The sequence below is a fragment of the Ctenopharyngodon idella genome, chromosome 21 (assembly GCF_019924925.1).
Source record: "Ctenopharyngodon idella isolate HZGC_01 chromosome 21, HZGC01, whole genome shotgun sequence".
Lineage (NCBI taxonomy): Eukaryota > Metazoa > Chordata > Actinopteri > Cypriniformes > Xenocyprididae > Ctenopharyngodon > Ctenopharyngodon idella.
Window position 1 is genome coordinate 3,717,749 of NC_067240.1, and position 18,595 is coordinate 3,736,343.

At 34.6% G+C, this 18,595-nt stretch overlaps 1 protein-coding gene across 1 annotated transcript in view; it reads left to right on the plus strand.

The window, feature by feature from the left end:
• The first annotated feature begins 4,587 nt into the window (after window positions 1-4,587).
• Window positions 4,588-18,595, plus strand: part of loxhd1a (lipoxygenase homology PLAT domains 1a) — a 35,581-nt gene continuing 21,573 nt past the window's right edge. The window contains exons 1-11 of the mRNA XM_051878767.1: window positions 4,588-5,639; window positions 8,380-8,494; window positions 11,134-11,214; window positions 11,306-11,490; window positions 12,741-12,839; window positions 12,916-13,067; window positions 13,173-13,296; window positions 14,420-14,670; window positions 14,755-14,890; window positions 16,472-16,632; window positions 16,883-16,969. Of these exons, the coding sequence (XP_051734727.1) occupies window positions 4,952-5,639; window positions 8,380-8,494; window positions 11,134-11,214; window positions 11,306-11,490; window positions 12,741-12,839; window positions 12,916-13,067; window positions 13,173-13,296; window positions 14,420-14,670; window positions 14,755-14,890; window positions 16,472-16,632; window positions 16,883-16,969 (2,079 nt within the window). The 5' untranslated portion in view covers window positions 4,588-4,951. The remainder of the gene's footprint in view (window positions 5,640-8,379; window positions 8,495-11,133; window positions 11,215-11,305; window positions 11,491-12,740; window positions 12,840-12,915; window positions 13,068-13,172; window positions 13,297-14,419; window positions 14,671-14,754; window positions 14,891-16,471; window positions 16,633-16,882; window positions 16,970-18,595) is intronic.

The window sequence follows — 18,595 nt, forward strand, 5'->3', positions numbered from 1 at the left end:
ATTTTTCTTATGAATAATGCCCTGGAATGATTGCGTTTGTATAAATAAAATCATTTAAAATTACTGATGGAGTGTATAACTTGACAAGCAGATTCATTTGTTAACATTGCATCAACTAACATGAACTAACGTTATTAACATTTAGGGTTATAGCAATAAAAATAAAAATGTTCATGTTGGATCACAGTGCATTAACTATTGTTAACAGATACGACATTTGACATTAAAATGTTTCATTAAATGTTATCTAAGCATAACATTATCTTAGGATAAGTATTGTTAGATCATGTAAACTAGTTAATAATGTTAACAAATGAAAACTTATTGTAAAGTTTTACCTGACAATGACAAACTTTAGGGTACTGGCTATATAGTAGATGAATGATGTCTGAAAGAAAATAAATCAAGACAGTTTTTATCTGGATTATATTATTGGATCTATACACGTTTAATTAAAATGTAAATAATTAAAATCTAATCAAAATTCAGTTTAAAGGGTTAGTTCACTTAAAAATGAAAATTCTGTCATTTATTACTCACGCTCATGTCGTTCCAGACCCGTAAGACCTTCGTTAATCTTCGGAACGCAAATTGAGATATTTTTGTTTAAATCCGATGACTCCGTGAGGCCTACATAGGGAACAATGACATTTCCTCTCTCAAGATCCATAAAGGTACTAAAAACATATTTAAATCAGTTCATGTGAGTACAGTGGTTCAATATTATAAAGCCACGAAAATATTTTTGGTGCGCCAAAAAAAAAAAAAAAAAAAAAAAAACTAATTATTTAGTGATGGCCGATTTCAAAACACTGCTTCAGGAAGCTTCGGAGCGTTATGAATCAGCGTGTCGAATCCGCAGTTCGGAGCGCCAAAGTCACGTGATTTCAGCAGTTTGGCGGTTTCACACGCGATCCGAATCATGATTCGACACGCTGATTCATTACGCTCCGAATCTTCCTGAAGCAGTATTTTGAAATCGGCCATCACTAAATAAGTCGTTATTTTATTTATTTATTTATTTTTTTTTGGCGCACCAAAAATATTCTCGTCGCTTTATAATATTAATATTGAACCACTGTACTCACATGAACTGATTTAAATATGTTTTAGTACATTAATGGATCTTGAGAGTGGAAATGTCATTGCTCCCTATGTAGGCCTCACGGAGTCATCGGATTTAAACAAAAATCTCAATTTGCGTTCCGAAGATTAACGAAGGTCTTACGGGTGTAAAACGGCACGAGGGTGAGTAATTAATGACAGAATTTTCATTTTTGGGTGAACTAACCCTTTAAGTGTAAATGTAATACTTTTTAATTTACTCATGGAGATTGGATTTATTAAAATAAATAAATAAATAATTTATTAGAGCACCTGCGAAATGTTTTCACTCTCAGCAAGAATAGTTCACCTAAAATGCATTATTCACTCATTCAGAGAACTAGATCAGAGAGCGAATCGTTCTTTTGAGTCGGTTCACTTCAATGAACCACTTGGTTTACAAAGCGGACTGGACACACACAAACACAAACACTGGCAAGAGGGTCAGATGTAAGTATATTAGCTGGTCAGCTGACCCATTTGTTGTCTCTACAACAGACTGTTTAGTGAAGAGTGAATTATTTAACATATGGTGTGTGTTCTGTATGTGTGTGCATCATGACAACGCTCTGTCGGTCATATCGCCCTCTGCTGGTCATGTCATTGCTAGTAAAAGTGGCCACAAGATGGTTCTCTACGTGTGCAAACTGAAGTAAGGTGTACGAAAAGATAGATAGACAGTTGTGAGTTATTGTCTTTAAAATGAATATGGCTGGTGTTTTATTGTGGTAAATGGTCAGGACAAGAAATGTCCTACACACAAAGCTAGCTAATCCACACACAACATCCTTGTTGAGGTAATGTGTTTGCGTCTGAGGGAGGGAGAGATAAAAACGTGTGTATGCGAGAGATATAGTGTGTAAATGAGATGTTGTGAGGTTGTGTGTGTGTGAGAGATTGTGTTTATCAGATGATAGCAGTATCAGGTGTTTGTAATAAAGCTAATGGCGGGAGTTAGAATTAGGGTGTCGTCTCAAGAGGATTTCTTATGGGTTCAAATTCTTATTCACTCGCATTAACAAAGACAAAACAATCCATACACATATAGATTATCAATTTACCTGCAGAAGAATTAGCATTAGCACTAGTTTTAAGCATTCGGGATATTACAATACAATCAGTGTGCTGTGTCAGTGCTTTCAGGCCAGTTCTGCACTCATATCTTATATTTGTTCATATGTTTATGGGTTGATTTTCTGTGACATTTGTCGATTCCTATTTGTTCGTGCGTGCGTGCGTGAGTCTGTCATATGATCATGTGATATATGATGTTTTGTAGAAATTGCAAGAATGAATTGTGATTGAATGCCTTGAAATTAAAGCTGCATTATCCAAAATCAATTTTTGAGCAAGTACACATCAGCAGAGCTGGGTAGATTACTTATGAATTGTAATCAATTACTGATTACAAATTACATGACAAAATTTGTAATCAGTAATATCATCTCTTAGATTACACATTTTTGGTAACGTAATCTGACTACTTTTGGATTACATTTGGATTACTTTTGTGCTAACCCTTATTTGATGTCACATATATTGTAGGATAATATTGTACTATTTTGACAGATACAAAAAAAAAAAAAGATTTTCCAAAAAATATATTCTATTCACCAACAAGAGCCTCAACAGAATCTTTTTAAAGTGCAATGTATGGACAGTTAATACTTCAAAATACTAACACTAATGTACCTGTTTGTGTTTGCTGATAGTAACACTGAATAAAACAAAATCACATCTTATGGTTTTAAAACATATTTACTTAAAATTAAGTAAATTTAGAAATTCACAGCAATATCACTGCTACATCAAATATTTCATCTATATTTCATATATTATTATTACATTATTATTATTTCATATATATTCATCTATATTTCCCCTTCGCTGCCGGAAAAGCTCGAAGAATCACGAACATATATAAGCGGCAGGTTTATTATGAAAAAAATATAAACGTTAAAAAAATGAAAAATTAGGAGAATCAATGAATTGTGAACCACTTACTGCCATTGTGTAAATAATATGTAATAATGTAATCCATAAAAAAGTAACTGTAGTCTGATTACGAGTATTTTAAAAAGTAGTTTACTCTAATTACAAAGTACTTGATTTTTAGAATCTGATTACGTAATCCAGATTACATGTAATCCATTATTACCCAGCTCTGCATATCAGCCAGTGTTTAAAACTATCTCCTTACCTTAGCCCGATTTACAACGGTAAGCTTGTAATAATGTTTTCTAATTTGAGTGTTACTGGTGGGTTTCCTTGGGAAATTCGAGCATGCCGCCGTTCATCTTTGCGTCATTATGTCACGTCTGTTTACATAACAAACGAGTCCCAGCTAGTAGGCTATATCATGTGAGAATGCTGCAGGTGGTGGATCATTTATAGCCTTTTCTCACAGCAGCTGGATTCCGAAGTAGTATCCACAACGGTGCGATGACTGACAGCAAACATTAGATTCATCCGCGCTGAGGAGCCGTGCCGACGCACAACCCACGTAAAGATGATAATTCCGCAAACAACTGCAATTGCAGGTTTCAAACAGAGATGGCGACAAAGAGGCAAAACTTACTGACTGCAGCTTTAACAGACATGTTTTGTTATGTATGCCATCTTTTTTCATTTTCCATAATTTTTATGAATTTATGGCTGTATTGGAGTTACATTCCATCTGTAAAATATCCAGCTATTATTGCATTTTTTTTTCTTCAAAAAGAAAACATTTGTTGTAAAAATGTATGTGTAAAAAATATAATTTTGCACACATAAGTAAAAAAAAAAACACATTTAAATTAATAAGTTTAAATTATGCATATAAATATAATTTTAATATAAGTGTATTAAACTGCTTGGCCAGCAGAAACGAACCTTAATGTTGAGCTCTGTTTGAGGGTATACGCCAATATTTTGACTTGGGCCGGCAAAATACTACTTCACAACTAATACGAACACCTAGCAACTATCTAAGAACAATTTAGCAATGTCAGGTATGCCCTGGCAACCACTCACAACACTCTAACATTGTGAAGGCGAGGTTTGTACAGTCAAGAAAATGTAAAAATCTGTCTTTGAGCTGTTCTTTGTGTTCATTTTCTTGTATGTTCACACACAAGTGTTTTAGAGCGACTTCTTCTACTTTCAGCCAGACGGCAATTTGCCTAAATTAGGAGCCCGATCTGCTTTATTGCCTAGGTTGGATAAAGCATGTTAAATAGTTTGACCACGTTAATCCAGTGGCACTAACTTATTTATCTGTGTTAATGAAATCACTGTTAATTATTTACAAGTGTTAGTGAAGCGTCTTTAATTATCTGTTCTGTAATACTCCCTCTCTACTGGTGTATCTTTTCTCTCTCTCTCTCTCTCTCTCTCTCTCTCTCTGTCTGACTTTCTTTGTTATACTCTCCTTTTCTTTTTCTCGCCATGTCCTTTTTTCTGTTGATGTGCATTTGAATTGTGCATAAAAGAGGTTATATTTCCTTTGATATTGTGTTTATGTATTTTTATAAACATATATAAAGCACGCCGTGCTTTAGTAAAGCGATCCTGAGACCATGAATAATGAACGTTATGAGGCCCAACCCCCTCTCTCTCGCTGTCCTCTCCGTTTTCATTTGCTTTCTCTCACAGATCATGTGACCACTCTGAGGCCAGTAATTATTCATGAGCTCTGCACCGCACCGCAGGACCTGCGCGAGAGAGCCTCCGGCTCTGAGCTGAGGCCCCGCTCCAGCTGCACGCAGGGGCCCATCGGCCTGCAAGGGTCAGACGGCGACACCTTACACCGCAGACGGCGAGGAAACACTCACCCTCACCCCGCCACTCTCTGGATGAATAAAAGATGCCCACAAAAGAGAAAAAACCAACAGAAACCGAAGAAAGGGATGACGAAGGAGAGGAGAAGGAGCCAACGGTGAAAGGAAAGAGTAAGAAGGATGCAAAGACAAGACAGAAGAGCTCAGAGGAGAAGACAGCAAGCACTGAGACACTTACAGAGAAGGAGAAGAGAAAAAAGAGTGACTCCGTAAAAGAGAAAAAGAAAAAGAAGAGTAAGGAAGATGTCGAGGTGACAGAGAATGACAACGGGACAGACGAACAGAACAACAATGAGCCTGTCGGCAAAGAAAAACGGACCAAAGGGAAATCCTCAAACGAGGAACGGGACGTAAAAGAGGTAAGGAAAGAGAAGAAAAAGAAGAGTAAACCATCCGAAAGCAAAGAAGGACAAGAAGACATGGGGTCCAAGGAGAAAAAGAGCAAAGACGGCAAGAAAAAGAAGAAGTCTGCCGAGGAAGAGGAGGATGAGGACGCCGTGCAGGAGGAGGCAGAGGAAGAGGAGGATAAGAAGAAGAAGAAAAAGGATAAAAAGAAAAAGAAAGGCTCCGACAGCGACGAGGACAAGAAAGCAAAGAAGGGGAAGAAGTCAAAGGTTAAACAGGTGGATTATGCCGAGATCTACCAGGAGGAGCTGCTGAACTATCACACGGAGGAATCCGATGATCAAGAAGACGAATTCAACAAAAAGAAAGGTAGACTCTGGAAGAGGATTTCCCTCTATTCTCAAGTCTGTCTATTCAAGTCTTTTCATCGAGGCAAAAGAGAAAGGGAGACTTTAAAACTAGATTTTCCTAAAGCAGTTTGTTAAAATTTAATGCATTTATTCATTCATTTAAAGTTTGCTCCAAAAGTTCTGTCATCATTTACTCACCCTCATCATGCAGTAATCATGTCTTGAGCTTCATAACGGACAAAAAAAAAAAAAAATCGTAAAAACATCATACTGAAATTTTAGAGCTTCAGTGATGGAGATTATCAATGAACGCCTTTTGGCCTGTTTCTCACACAAAGCTATTATGACTTCAGAACACTTTGAATACCGTGCACAATTCACGGACTACTTAATTTCTGTTTTTGTTGTGCTTGACAGCCATAAAATATCTCTTTTTGTGTTCAGTATGCAGGTTTGGGACAACATGAGGGCGAATAAATGACATTATTGTCATTTGTTGATGAACTATCCTTTTGTCAAACTGTCTTTTCTGAGGATAAGCTGTCTTTCTCTCTCACTGCGTCTGTCTCTTTCTCTGCTTTCACTCTCAGTCAGGCACCCCCGTCCTCGGTTTCTCACAGGTTGGATTTCTTTTAACCCTGGAACATCTCTTAATTGAATACTTGAACGCTGGAGGTTGAACAAAGACAACAGAAATAGACGAGGGAGGAATGGAGACAGAAGTCTTCAGTAGGTTTTACGAGCAAAGAATCCACCTCTTATGAACGATTTTTTTGGAGTTGCAATATGGATATTAAAATCTTCTTTATCTTAGGTCTGCAATAACTGGAACTTTCCTTTTTAAGAGTGTCAGTATCTGATTTGCAGTAAAATTCTGATCATTCCACTAACGTCCAGTCAGAGAACCTTCCGGATTTCATATTGGCAGACAGCTCTAGAGGTCTCTGTTTGGCACAGCAGAAGTATGTCTGGATTGGCTGATTATTACAGTGTCCTGGCAGCAGGGTATCATGAGAGAACGGCGGCGGGCACCGTGCCAGCGGTGGATTTGAATCAGACGGGCACCTCTCTATGGCCTGAAACATTACACTCTAATCGGCCTTTTCATGGAACCATCAAAACCTCATTCAGCACGATGGACGTCAAGCTGTCAGGTTCAGTCAGGTGTAGCACGTTCGATTGAGGTTATCACTTAGCACAGATCCAGGGGTACCTTACCTTATATCGCGACTTAAAGGATAGTTCACCCAAAAATGAAAATAGGTAACCAAACAGTTGATGGACGTCAGTGGGGTTCATCACTGTTTGGTTACCGAAATTCTTCAAAATATCTTCTTTTGTGTTCAGCAGAGGAAAGAAATTCATATAGGTTTGGAAGAACTTGAAGGTGAGTAAATGATAAAAGAATTAAAATTTTTGGGTGAACTATCCCTTTAACAACGCTTCAAACAACGTATTAAGAATAAATATAACACTTGCGACTCTCGCGAGCACTTGTGCTGTACTCGAGCTCTTTCCGTTAGAATCTGTATGGGATGTATACTGGTAAACTATAACATAAGTAATGTCATTATTTATCACTTAAATAAACATTTAGTGGTTTATTTAAAATGTCAATAAGATAGCTGACAGCTAACTGTGCAAGGGGAGGTCGCGCGAGACGTAACGTAGGTTACCTCAAATGACTGCGGTCCAAAAATTACTTACGGAAAAAGTTGACCCCACAAAAGAGTCATTATAAATGATTGAAATGTCATTATTACATTATATGAAAGAACATATCGTAAATTATACGTATTTCACGAACGGTAAGTATGCAAACAGTTGTCTGTTTATTTCGAGACGGACATAAATTAAAGTAAACGCGTTTTTCAGTGAGTAATTTGTGGATTTAGCTTCCCTTATGAATGATTAGCGAGTTCATTCAATGAAAGATTGATTCAGACCCTTTCAGTTTGTGAATATTGACTGATTAATAAAAAGAATTAGTGGCCAGTTGCATACTTATCCTCTATTAAGTCTATCTTAAGAACTAGTCTGACCAACTAGCAGTTAAGGGGTAATTAGTCTTACTTTTCAGATTAAAATTGGGCCAGTCAAATTTTTAATGAAACCGACATAAACTTTTTTACAGGCTAACCAGTTAAAAAATGACTGACTAACTTGTAAGACTAGTCTAAGCAGTTTATGCAACCGACCAGTTCACAAAAGTAATTTGTGTGTGAAATGGAGTCGCACTGGATATGTTTTTGTCTTTCCTGAAAAACGTGCCAATATAAATGGGTTTATTAATTGAAAACCCACATTGATTTGTTACTCTACCATGGTGTCCAGTTAATCCCAGTTCAGGGGGCCAGTATACATTGAGTTTGTGAACATTTTGATTAGGAAAAGCATGTTCCATATGTTTGAACTTTACTCCTACACACTGATCCTCAGGATAAAACATGCATTTGGTTGTCACAGGGTTTTGCAGTGGTTCAGAGAAAGGTAGAGGTCACACGGTGAGCATCAGGGCCATGTCGTACTCTCACTCCATTAACATGGCTAAGTTACAGAGATATTACTTACAGCAATTCAGCTTATACAAATGTGGGTGAGCTTAGAATAGCAGGTTGTTGGGTTACACGGGAAATACCTGAGCAGTCTGCATTTGAGACTACAACCCTTCTAATGTTATGCAAATGAAAACAAGATGCTTTCTTTGGTGGAGGTCAGGTATAATTGATATATAACCGAACGTTCTGCTTTCTCCTCAGTTTACGAGGTGGTGACCGTCACAGGTGATGTTAAAGGTGCTGGGACTGATGCTAATGTGTTCATCACCTTGTATGGAGAGTTTGGAGTGACTCCCAAAGTTCACCTGGCCAGCAAGTAAGTTATGCTTCTTGAGAGTTTCCAAAGTCAAGTCATTTTTCTGAAAGGGAAAGTACACATTGACGAGCTTGGTTACCGAAAAAGATCATTCCTCATTATTAGTATTATCATTTATGATTGCTGGTTAATAAAACCGGTTTGATGCATATCAAGATGTGTTTACTAACTTCTTGTAATTGTTTTGAGTCCTCAAATCTTTCAAGTGTCAGCTGAATTGTCTGGTATTTTTGAGGAAGTCTGTGGTGCAAAATAAGTAAGAATTTCTGTGGATTTTGACAGGAGAGTGCATATCTGCCATGTTAATTATTTAATTCTGTATTCTTCTTCAATCTACAGCACTGAAAAGAGGTATAACATTAACAAGGCCACCACCTCATCTGCTTGTGTGTGGCCATGTATTTCTTTTTGCGCACAATGCTGTACAAGAGAACATCCTGCATGCTTTGACCATCTCATTCACACGTACACATCTTTAAGAAACAGATATTGTTTTCTTAGTAGGGCTGTATGATTATTCATGAAATGAATTATTCATGACATGAATTTTAATCACGCTTGGCTCATGCATTACCCACGATTACATAGTGCAAAGCACAGGATTTGCTCTCCTCTATACAGCATCACCATGGACATTCATCTGAAGGTGAAGAGATTCATGTGACTTTCTCATTGAATCAATGAGATCATATGGCATCACTTCCTTTTGTGGTCTTTCAGGAAAACATGAGAAGTTTACACATATTCAACAAAAAAGGTAGGCTACTCATAAAAATCTCCATACACACATCATATCCCATGTGTGCGTGTTGATATTATATGAGTATAACGAAAGACCCTCAAAACTCTCCCTACAGTAATCAGTCACCCTGATCAGTGCTGATCGGTGATCGGTAAATGATTTAGAAACTAACTACTAATGGGAGAGTTTTTACCTGCTCAGATGAATGTCCAAACGGTTAATGTTGCATAATGACTCATAAAACGTAGAAAGGAGAAAAAAGGACAGATGCAGCTTCAGAAAAGTTTAGAAGATTGCACAATGATGAAGAACCATTCATAAGCTGGACACCTATATATGGAAACTTGTTTCCGCCATGAAATAAAAAATATAAAAGGTAATTGCGACTTTTTATCTCGCAATTGTGAGATATAAAGTCAGAATTGCGTGATATAAAGTCAGAATTGCGAGATATAAACACAATTGCGAGAAATAAAGTCAGAATTGCGCAATATAAACTCATAATTGCGAGAAATAAAGAATTGTGAGATATAAAGTCCGAATTGCGAGATATAAACTCACATTTGCGAGATATAAAGTCAGAATTGCGAGAAATAAAGTCAGAATTGTGTGATATAAAGTCAGAATTGCGAGATATAAACACAATTGCGAGAAATAAAGTCAGAATTGCGCGATATAAACTCATAATTGCGAGAAATAAAGAATTGTGAGATATAAAGTCCGAATTGCGAGATATAAACTCACATTTGCGAGATATAAAGTCAGAATTGCGAGAAATAAAGTCAGAATTGTGAGATATAAAGTCAAAATTGCGAGAAATAAAGTCAGAATTGTGTGATATAAAGTCAGAATTGCGAGATATAAAGTCAGAATTGCGAGTTATAAAGTCAGAATTGTGAGATATAAACACAATTGCGAGAAATAAAGTCAGAATTAGTGAGATATAAAGTCACAATTCTGACTTTATAACACGCAATTCTGACTTTATAACTTGCAATTGCAAGTAAAAAAGTAAAAAAGAATTGAGAGTCGCAATTACCTTTTATTTTTTTAATTTAGTGGTGGAAACAAGCTTCCATACCTATAGGCTAACAGTTTATTCATAAATCATTTGGAAGTTTAGCTTATTATGTCTCAAAATTTCAGCTTTTACAACCTATTTGAGAAACATTGTATATTTGGGTAGCTGGGTGCATCTCACGAAACTTGTCAAGCACATATTTGGGTTAAATTTCACCCCAATATCTAAAGGACGAAAAAGAAAAGTTATTTTACTTAAAGAAGAGGAGCCAAGTTTTAAGATTTTTTTGCATTGTGCCATTCCTGACATGTTTTCGTGGGATTCATCCAGTCACCAAAAGACTAATTTATTATGTGGATTTGTTCATAAAAACCTTCTCAGAGAGTTTCATCAAAATAGAATAGAAATGTTTTTGGACTTTAATTCTGTCCGATAGTCAGCATGCAACATTTTGGAATTGAGATGATATTTAACAGAATCTCAGAATCTGTCTAAATGTCATCATTTCCAAAGTTTGCTGGTGCGGTTTGAGCGTGCTGATCTCAGGTGAGATGTGTGTTGGTTCCACCGCATCGGTAAGTCTGTGTGGACGTGTGTGAGTAATTTGGCAGTGTGAGTGGATGTGTAATTCATACTGGGTGATTTTTAATTCATGCATTTTGCATTTTGATTAGAGAGATGCTTTTGCAGAAGCCAACGCAAGAGACCGTAGAATGATATGTGGGCAATGACAGTGACAGATGGTTCTCTCATGAACACACACTCATTCATAGTCAGTTTTAGATGTCGGTGCATTACAAAGTTAGAAGCTTGATTTAGTGTCACAGTAAATCGTTTAGTTTTGAGTCTATTCACAGGTTTATTTCTCTATTTCAGGAGCAGAACAGCCTTCGAAAAGAACAAGACTGATGTCTTTAGGATCAAAACTCACAATGTTGGGCCAATAAAGAAAATTAGGTACACGCATACATCCGTATACATCCAAGAGTAAATACCTTAAAGGCAAGTCTTAAAAGTTACAGCTTGTGATGTACTTCCTGTAATGCAGAATTGAGCATGATAACACAGGCATGAGCGCCAGTTGGTTCCTGGACCGAGTCATTGTGACTGACATGAATAGGCCACACCTCCGTTTCTTTTACGCCTGCAACAATTGGCTGAGCAGAGAAGAGGGGGACGGACTTACTGTCCGATATCTGTTGGGCAGCCTAAACCCCATGGACATTCCAAAACGTATGTTGTGACCTTTTATTTACAATACATACTTGCACAATAGAGAGTAAATAAATTAATCACATTACTGGAAAAACCTAAACCTAAAACTGTCAGTAAATCTAGTCAAACTTTAAATTAGATACATTTCTTACCATTATAAAACATTCTTTTAGGTTAAATCATTAGAATTTTATTTTATTTTATTTTATTTTATTTTATTTTATTTTTTATGGTTTTGTTTTATTTTATTTTACCTTATTCATTTCATTTTATTTCATTTTATTATTTTTGAACCACCTTAAAAATGTGCCGATAAATCTAGTCAAACATTAAATTAGACAAATTTCTTACCATTAGAAAAACATGCTTTTAGGTTAAACCATTTTGTTTTGTTTTGTTTTGTTTTGTTTCTGAACCACCTGAAATTTTATTTTATTTTATTTTATTTTATTTATGAACCACCTGAAAAATGTGCCAATAAATCTAGTATAACTTTAAATTAGACACAATTCCTACAATTATAAAACATGATTTTATTTTATTTTATTTTATTTTATTTTTTATTTATTTATTTTATTTTTTAATTTAATTTAATTTAATTTAATTTAATTTAATTTTATTATTTAATTTTATTTTATTGCTGGATCACCTAAAAATGTGCCAGAAATGTGTCTAGAACAATTAATTATTTATTGTTTTTGTTTTTTTTTTCTTAGATACATTTCTTAAAATTATTAAACATGCATTTAGGTTAAACCATTAGATCACCCAAAAGTGAAAATTCTGTTATTCTGTTATGTACTCACATTCATGTTGTTCCAAAACCAACCATAAAAACACTACTAATAAATACTACATAACCTACAGATATACTTCATGCAGCATTTATATCTTGTTCCATATAAACCATAGATAACATCACATAGGTCATGTGATCATGATCATAGATGATGCATGCACACAAACATCACCAGCCCAAACCAGACTCAGGTTGCATACAAAGGATTAGAAGAAATTTAGTAGTAGAGTAGAGTTTCAGGTAGGGATCACAATTTCACCAGTCCGACATTCCCATATACTGCTGACAATATAACATTACATCTCACAGAGAGAGAGAAAGACTAGATGTAACAGCCGTTTCTAAGAAAGACCTCATACCATGGTGTAATCATAGTTAATGGCCGAAAAACATGGTACATGTCCTTAAAATGATGATAACAGGTTTTACCTTGAATGTGTTAATGTGTGTGTTTGTTCATGTATTGCAGAGAACAAGTACATAGCCAGTGTCTTCACAATGGATGCTAAAGGCAGTGGGACCGATGCTGATGTCTATCTAAATATTTTTGGAGAGTTTGGGGATACAGGTCAGTACTAAAACCAGTCGATGTTCCTGTGTGTGTTAGTGTTTTATGTTGCACAGTTTTGGTGTGATGTTTGCAGGAGAACGGAAGCTGGCCAGCGAGGGAAAGGACAATTTTGAGCGCGGTAATGAAGACAAATTCACCATTGAAGCACCAAATCTTGGCAGACTCAGAAAAATCACCATCGGACACAACAACAGGGGGTCTTCTGCTGGTTGGGCGTGTCATAAAGTACACAAACGCACTTTTCAAATATAATCCTCATAAAGAACATCTTGAGTTTCTCTCCTCTGTGATTAATATGGTGTGTTTACGTATTATGGTGATGTGTTTTAGGTTGTAATAGATGACATGGGGAATAAAGAGGTTTATGAGTTTCTTGTTGACGCCTGGTTTGACATCTCAGAAGGGGACGGCAAAATACAAAGAGATGTGCTCGTCGGGGCCACACAACCAATGGGTAAGAGCTGTGTGTGTGTGTGTTAGAGTAAGTGCATCTGATTAAAATGCCTCATGCTGTCAAATGATTAAATAATTTTAGGTTAATTAACTGTACAATCAAACATTAAAGGGATAGTTCACCCAAAAATGACAATTATCCCATGATTCACTCACCCTCAAGCCATCCTAGGTGCATATCTTCTTTCAGACGAACACAGTCGGAGATATATTTAAAAATATTCGTAGTCCTCCGAAGTTTATAATGGTAGTGAATGGGGGGCGAGATTTTGAAGTCCAAAAAAAATGCATCCATCCATCATACAAGTAATCCATACGGCTCCAGGGGGTTAAAAAGCGAAACAAGACGTTTCTGAAGCGAAACAGTACGTTTTTGTAAGAAAAATATCCATATTTAAAACTTTATTGACTATAATATCCTTAATATAATATATCCTATAATGTCCAAGTCGACTTGCACAATTTGCATACAGCCGTCTGCCAGAAGCTAGTTATTTTAGTTTGTTCAGTTTTAAATATGGATAATTTTCTTACAAAAACACATCGCTTCACTTCAGAAGGCCTTTATTAACTCCCTGGAGCCGTATGGATTATTTTTATAATGGATGGATGCATTTTTTTGGGCTTCCAAATCGCACCCCCCATTCACTACCATTATAAAGCTTGGAAGAGACAGGATATTTTTAAATATATCTCCGATTGTGTTCGTCTGAAAGAAGATATACACATAGGATGGCTTGAGGGTGAGTAAATCATGGGATCATTTTCATTTTTGAGTGAAATAACCCTTTAAGTTCTACTTAATCCTGTAAAGCCTGACATAGGATATAATAGCCAGAAAGATCTAATTTTTAAAAAAAATTTAGTCCAGTAAATGTTCATCTTGAAATATTTCTAACAATATAAAAGTTATGCTTACACTTACTTTATAAAAATCAGCAAAGATTTCACAGCAAAAAGACACTGACCATGACCTGAGAGAGGGACGTTTTTACAATTATACTAAAAGGTCTTTTAGTTGCTAAAAATTGTCCTTCAGTGCAGTTTTGCTCATGTTGATAATTTAGATGCCTTAGAAATGATTCATCAGAGATTTTGAATTTGTTTGTTGTGTATGTGTGTAGCGATTGTGTATAACGTACAGGTGATGACCGGTGATATTCGTGGAGCGGGCACTGATTCTAAAATCCACCTCGTAATGTACGGTCATAAGGGAATTAAGAACAGTGGCAAGTTGTTCCTGGAGGGCGGCACGTTTGAGCGCGCCCAGATCGACATCTTTAACGTTGAGCTGCTGGAACTGCTCAGTCCGCTCAGTAGAGTCACGATCGGACAGGACAACGCTGGGATTGGCTGCGGCTGGTATTGCGAAAAGGTGCGTGTTGGGGCTATAAGGTGTATTGAAGCTTTCATTACTTATTCATACATACAACGTGCGGTCTCTCTCTTTCTCTCACAGGTGACTGTATACTGCCCATTCACAGGCTTAGAGCAGGTATTTCCCTGCGGAAGGTGGTTGGATGAAGATGAGGGCGATGGACTGGTGGAGCGAGAACTGTACGAGATGGTCTCACTCAGACAGAAAAAGCAAAAGAGTGAGCAAATTATCAAAATATTGCTCTGTCGAAACAGTCAGGCAAAAATTTATATATACATTTTGTCATTTAGCACACACTTTTATCCGAAGAGTCTTACAGATTCGCTAAACATGATGTATTTCGGTGTAAAGATCTGCATCTTATTTACTAACCACATGTAATCCAATGTAACCAGGCAATTAATGTGCTGAAATAGTGCTGTGTTGTATATATAAACTTTTTTTTATATTTATATTTTATATTTAAAGTTATTGTGCATCTTTCAGTGCAAACATGCAGTCAATGACCTATTATTTCAAAATGAAAACCCAAATCAATAAAATAAAGTTATATTCATAAACAATTTAAAAAATAAATGATAAAATAAAATTGAGTTCATAAAAAAATGTATAATCAATTTAAAAAGAATAATAAATAATAAAATTAAATTATATTCATACAAAAATATCAGCAATAATAAAATAAAAAATTCATATCAGCAATAGTAAAATAAAATAATATTGATAGAAAATAATAACATCAATAATAAAAAATGTATTCATTAAAATAATAAAAACTAACGATAAAACAAAATTATATTCATACAAATACATAATCAGTAATAAAATAAAATAATATTCATAAAATAATTAAATCAATGATAAAATTATAATCATAAAAAATCAAAAAACAATGACAAAATAAAATTACATTAATTAAAAATAATAAAATCAATAGTAAAATACAATTATTTTCATATAAATAATAAAATGAATTAAAAATAAAAATATATTTGTTAAAAAAAAATTATATTCATAAAGAATTACTTAAATAATAATAAAATACAATCAATCAATACAATCAATAATAAAAATCATAAAAAAATAAAATCAATAAAATAAAATGATATTCATAGAAAATAATAACATCAATAATAAAAAAGTATTCATAAAAATAATAAAATCAATGATAAAACAAATTATATTCATACAAGTAACATTAATAATAAAATAAAATTATATCCATAAAAATAATAATTAAATCAATAATAAAATTATAATAATAAAAAATGTACAGAAAATAAATGATAAAATAAATAAAATTACATTAATAAAAAGAATAAAATAAATTGTGTTCATAAAAATAATAAAATCAATTAAATAAAAATAAATTTATGATATAAATATATTTATACCAATAATAAAATAAAATTACATTCATTCAAAATAACATTAATGAAACAATACAATTATATTCATAGAAAATAATAATATCAATAATAAAAACAGTAATCATAAAAATAATAAAATCAGTTCAAGTGCATTAACTAATGTTAACAAGATTTTAATAATGTGTTAGTAAATGTTGAAATTAACATTAACAAAGATTAATAAATGCTATAGAAGTGCAGTTCATTATTAGTTTATGTTAACTAATGTTAACTAATGAACCTGATTGTAAAGTGTTACCAACAAAATTATATTCATAAAAAGAATTAAATCAATGATAAAATTATAATCATAAAAATATTGTTTCATTGACTCTTAAACCATCAAGACACACAAATTCATCTTTTCTGTGTGTTTGTGTGTTTCACAGAATTCCCCTGGTCTCTGTGGGTCTGGACGTCGGAGATTAAAGGTTCCGGCACAGATGCACAGGTTTTTCTGCAGGTGTACGGAGAGAATGGCAAGAGTGATGAGATGAAACTCGAGAGCAAATCTGACAGTTTTGAACAGGGACAGTGCGACAAGTTCATTGTATGTCTGCATGTCTCTTTACCTTTGTGTCTCATTCTATGAATAAACAGTGGTCCCAAAACATATTTGTACACTTAAATGTCAATTTATGAGTGTCATTATAGTAGATAAGAATACATCAAAGTTTACTATTTCTAATACAGTGTCCAGATATTTTTCAGGGCCACTGTGATTTTGAAAATGTTGAATTGTGTAAAACACAAATATTCAAAAAATGTATTTATGTTTTACATCTTTGCTGGTGCTCTAGATTGAGATGCCCGATATCGGGAAGATACGCAAGCTGAGAATCTGGCACGAAAAGAGGCATCCTTTCTCTGGCTGGCATCTTGGCAGGGTGAGAGACCTGCACTACAGGCTCGTGCACTATTACACAGAACCAATTTGTCCATTTCACACTGTAATCATGACTTAAGGAAGCAAGCGTCACGTTTTCTCAGCTACCGGTACCATTTAAAATGACTTGTGCACTTCACTGCTAAAAATAAAAATATCAGTGTTTCACAAATGAGTCTGCAACCAAAAAAGCTCAATATGAACTCAAACATTTCCCATCAAATTCTTCCAAATGATCTGGGCTATGCAAAATGCAATATTTTTTTAAAGCCCCCCTGTGGTGAAAATCAAGTTTTTAATGTTGTTTATATGTCTGTGTGGTGTTTTAATGTTCTTTAAGTCAAACCATGTGCAAAATCATCAGTCAACACCATTGCAAGTATTTTCTCTTAAAAACTGCAGTGTCGCAAAGACACGGCTTGAAACAGCCCCTGTTTCCTACCGTCACAAACACGTGCAGGGTGGGGCTTTTCTATCATCGTTTTTAAGGATGCTGATTTTTAGAAGGAAGCTGTCTGACTCTGAGATGGGGAACATGGTTTGTGTAACATTAGCAACACATTATTAGCTGTTTGATAACACAGTCAAGCCAAAAGCTAATCATATCAATTACCATTATGTGTCCAGCGTTGTAGAGAGCGATACATAAAATGCATTACCATTCTGATACATTGACTTGTAGACGAGCCTGTATAATTCACTCTTCCTTGTCTTCTTCTGAATCAGTTTCTAGTTCAAACAGATACAGCTGAATTAAACCAATATTTCCACTTGCCATTGTGTAGCGTTTACTACAGTGGCTAATTTGCCTATTCATGGCTTCACATATACTAAATGAAGCAAGGGTGTGGAGTTACATTCAAGCTATTTTAGGACATGAAGAAACTATTTTTACCAGAAAAAAATGTTTAAATATGTAATTTTAATGATCAAGGATGAGTTTTAACTCTCTGGTCCTCTTCGTTTAGGGGTCACACTTGGCTCCTTCGCGATCAAAAGTGACTGAAGCCTTGAAATGTAACTTTTTTGTTTTCAGGAAAACCTATGTAAAATTTTGAGGGTATTTTATGATAGTATGCAATATTTATACAATTTAGCTATTTTTCCCCGATGAAAATAATGCACTTTTTTTCTAATATATTTTTAAATTATTTATTCCATGTCCCCATAGAGACAAGGCATTTAAAATCCAATTTTTTTGAAGGTAGATTAGTGCCATCTGGTGGACGTAAAAAAAGAAAAACTAAATTCCTGTCTAAATTCCTGGTGTAAATTCCTGTCTAGTTCTATATAAAGTGGCTTATAAATTCTTTAGTGGTTTTTAGACATAAATACTTATTTTTATTAGGTTGTGGATTTGAATTTATACTTTCTCATTCTCAAAGACTTTTTGTCAAGGTTTAGATTTTTTTTGTTTGAAGTGTTGATTTAAAGTGTCAGTTTTTGCATTATTTTTACTACAGTTAAACCAGAATACAGAGGAGGACATTTTGTTACAATTAACATCAAAATTCAATAAAAATGTAACAAAAATGGACAGGTATGTTTTATCACAACTTAATAAATCTAGGTCTGATCTGATTTCAACCTCTTATTTGAGTCTTTTTGCTCAATTTTACCATATTAT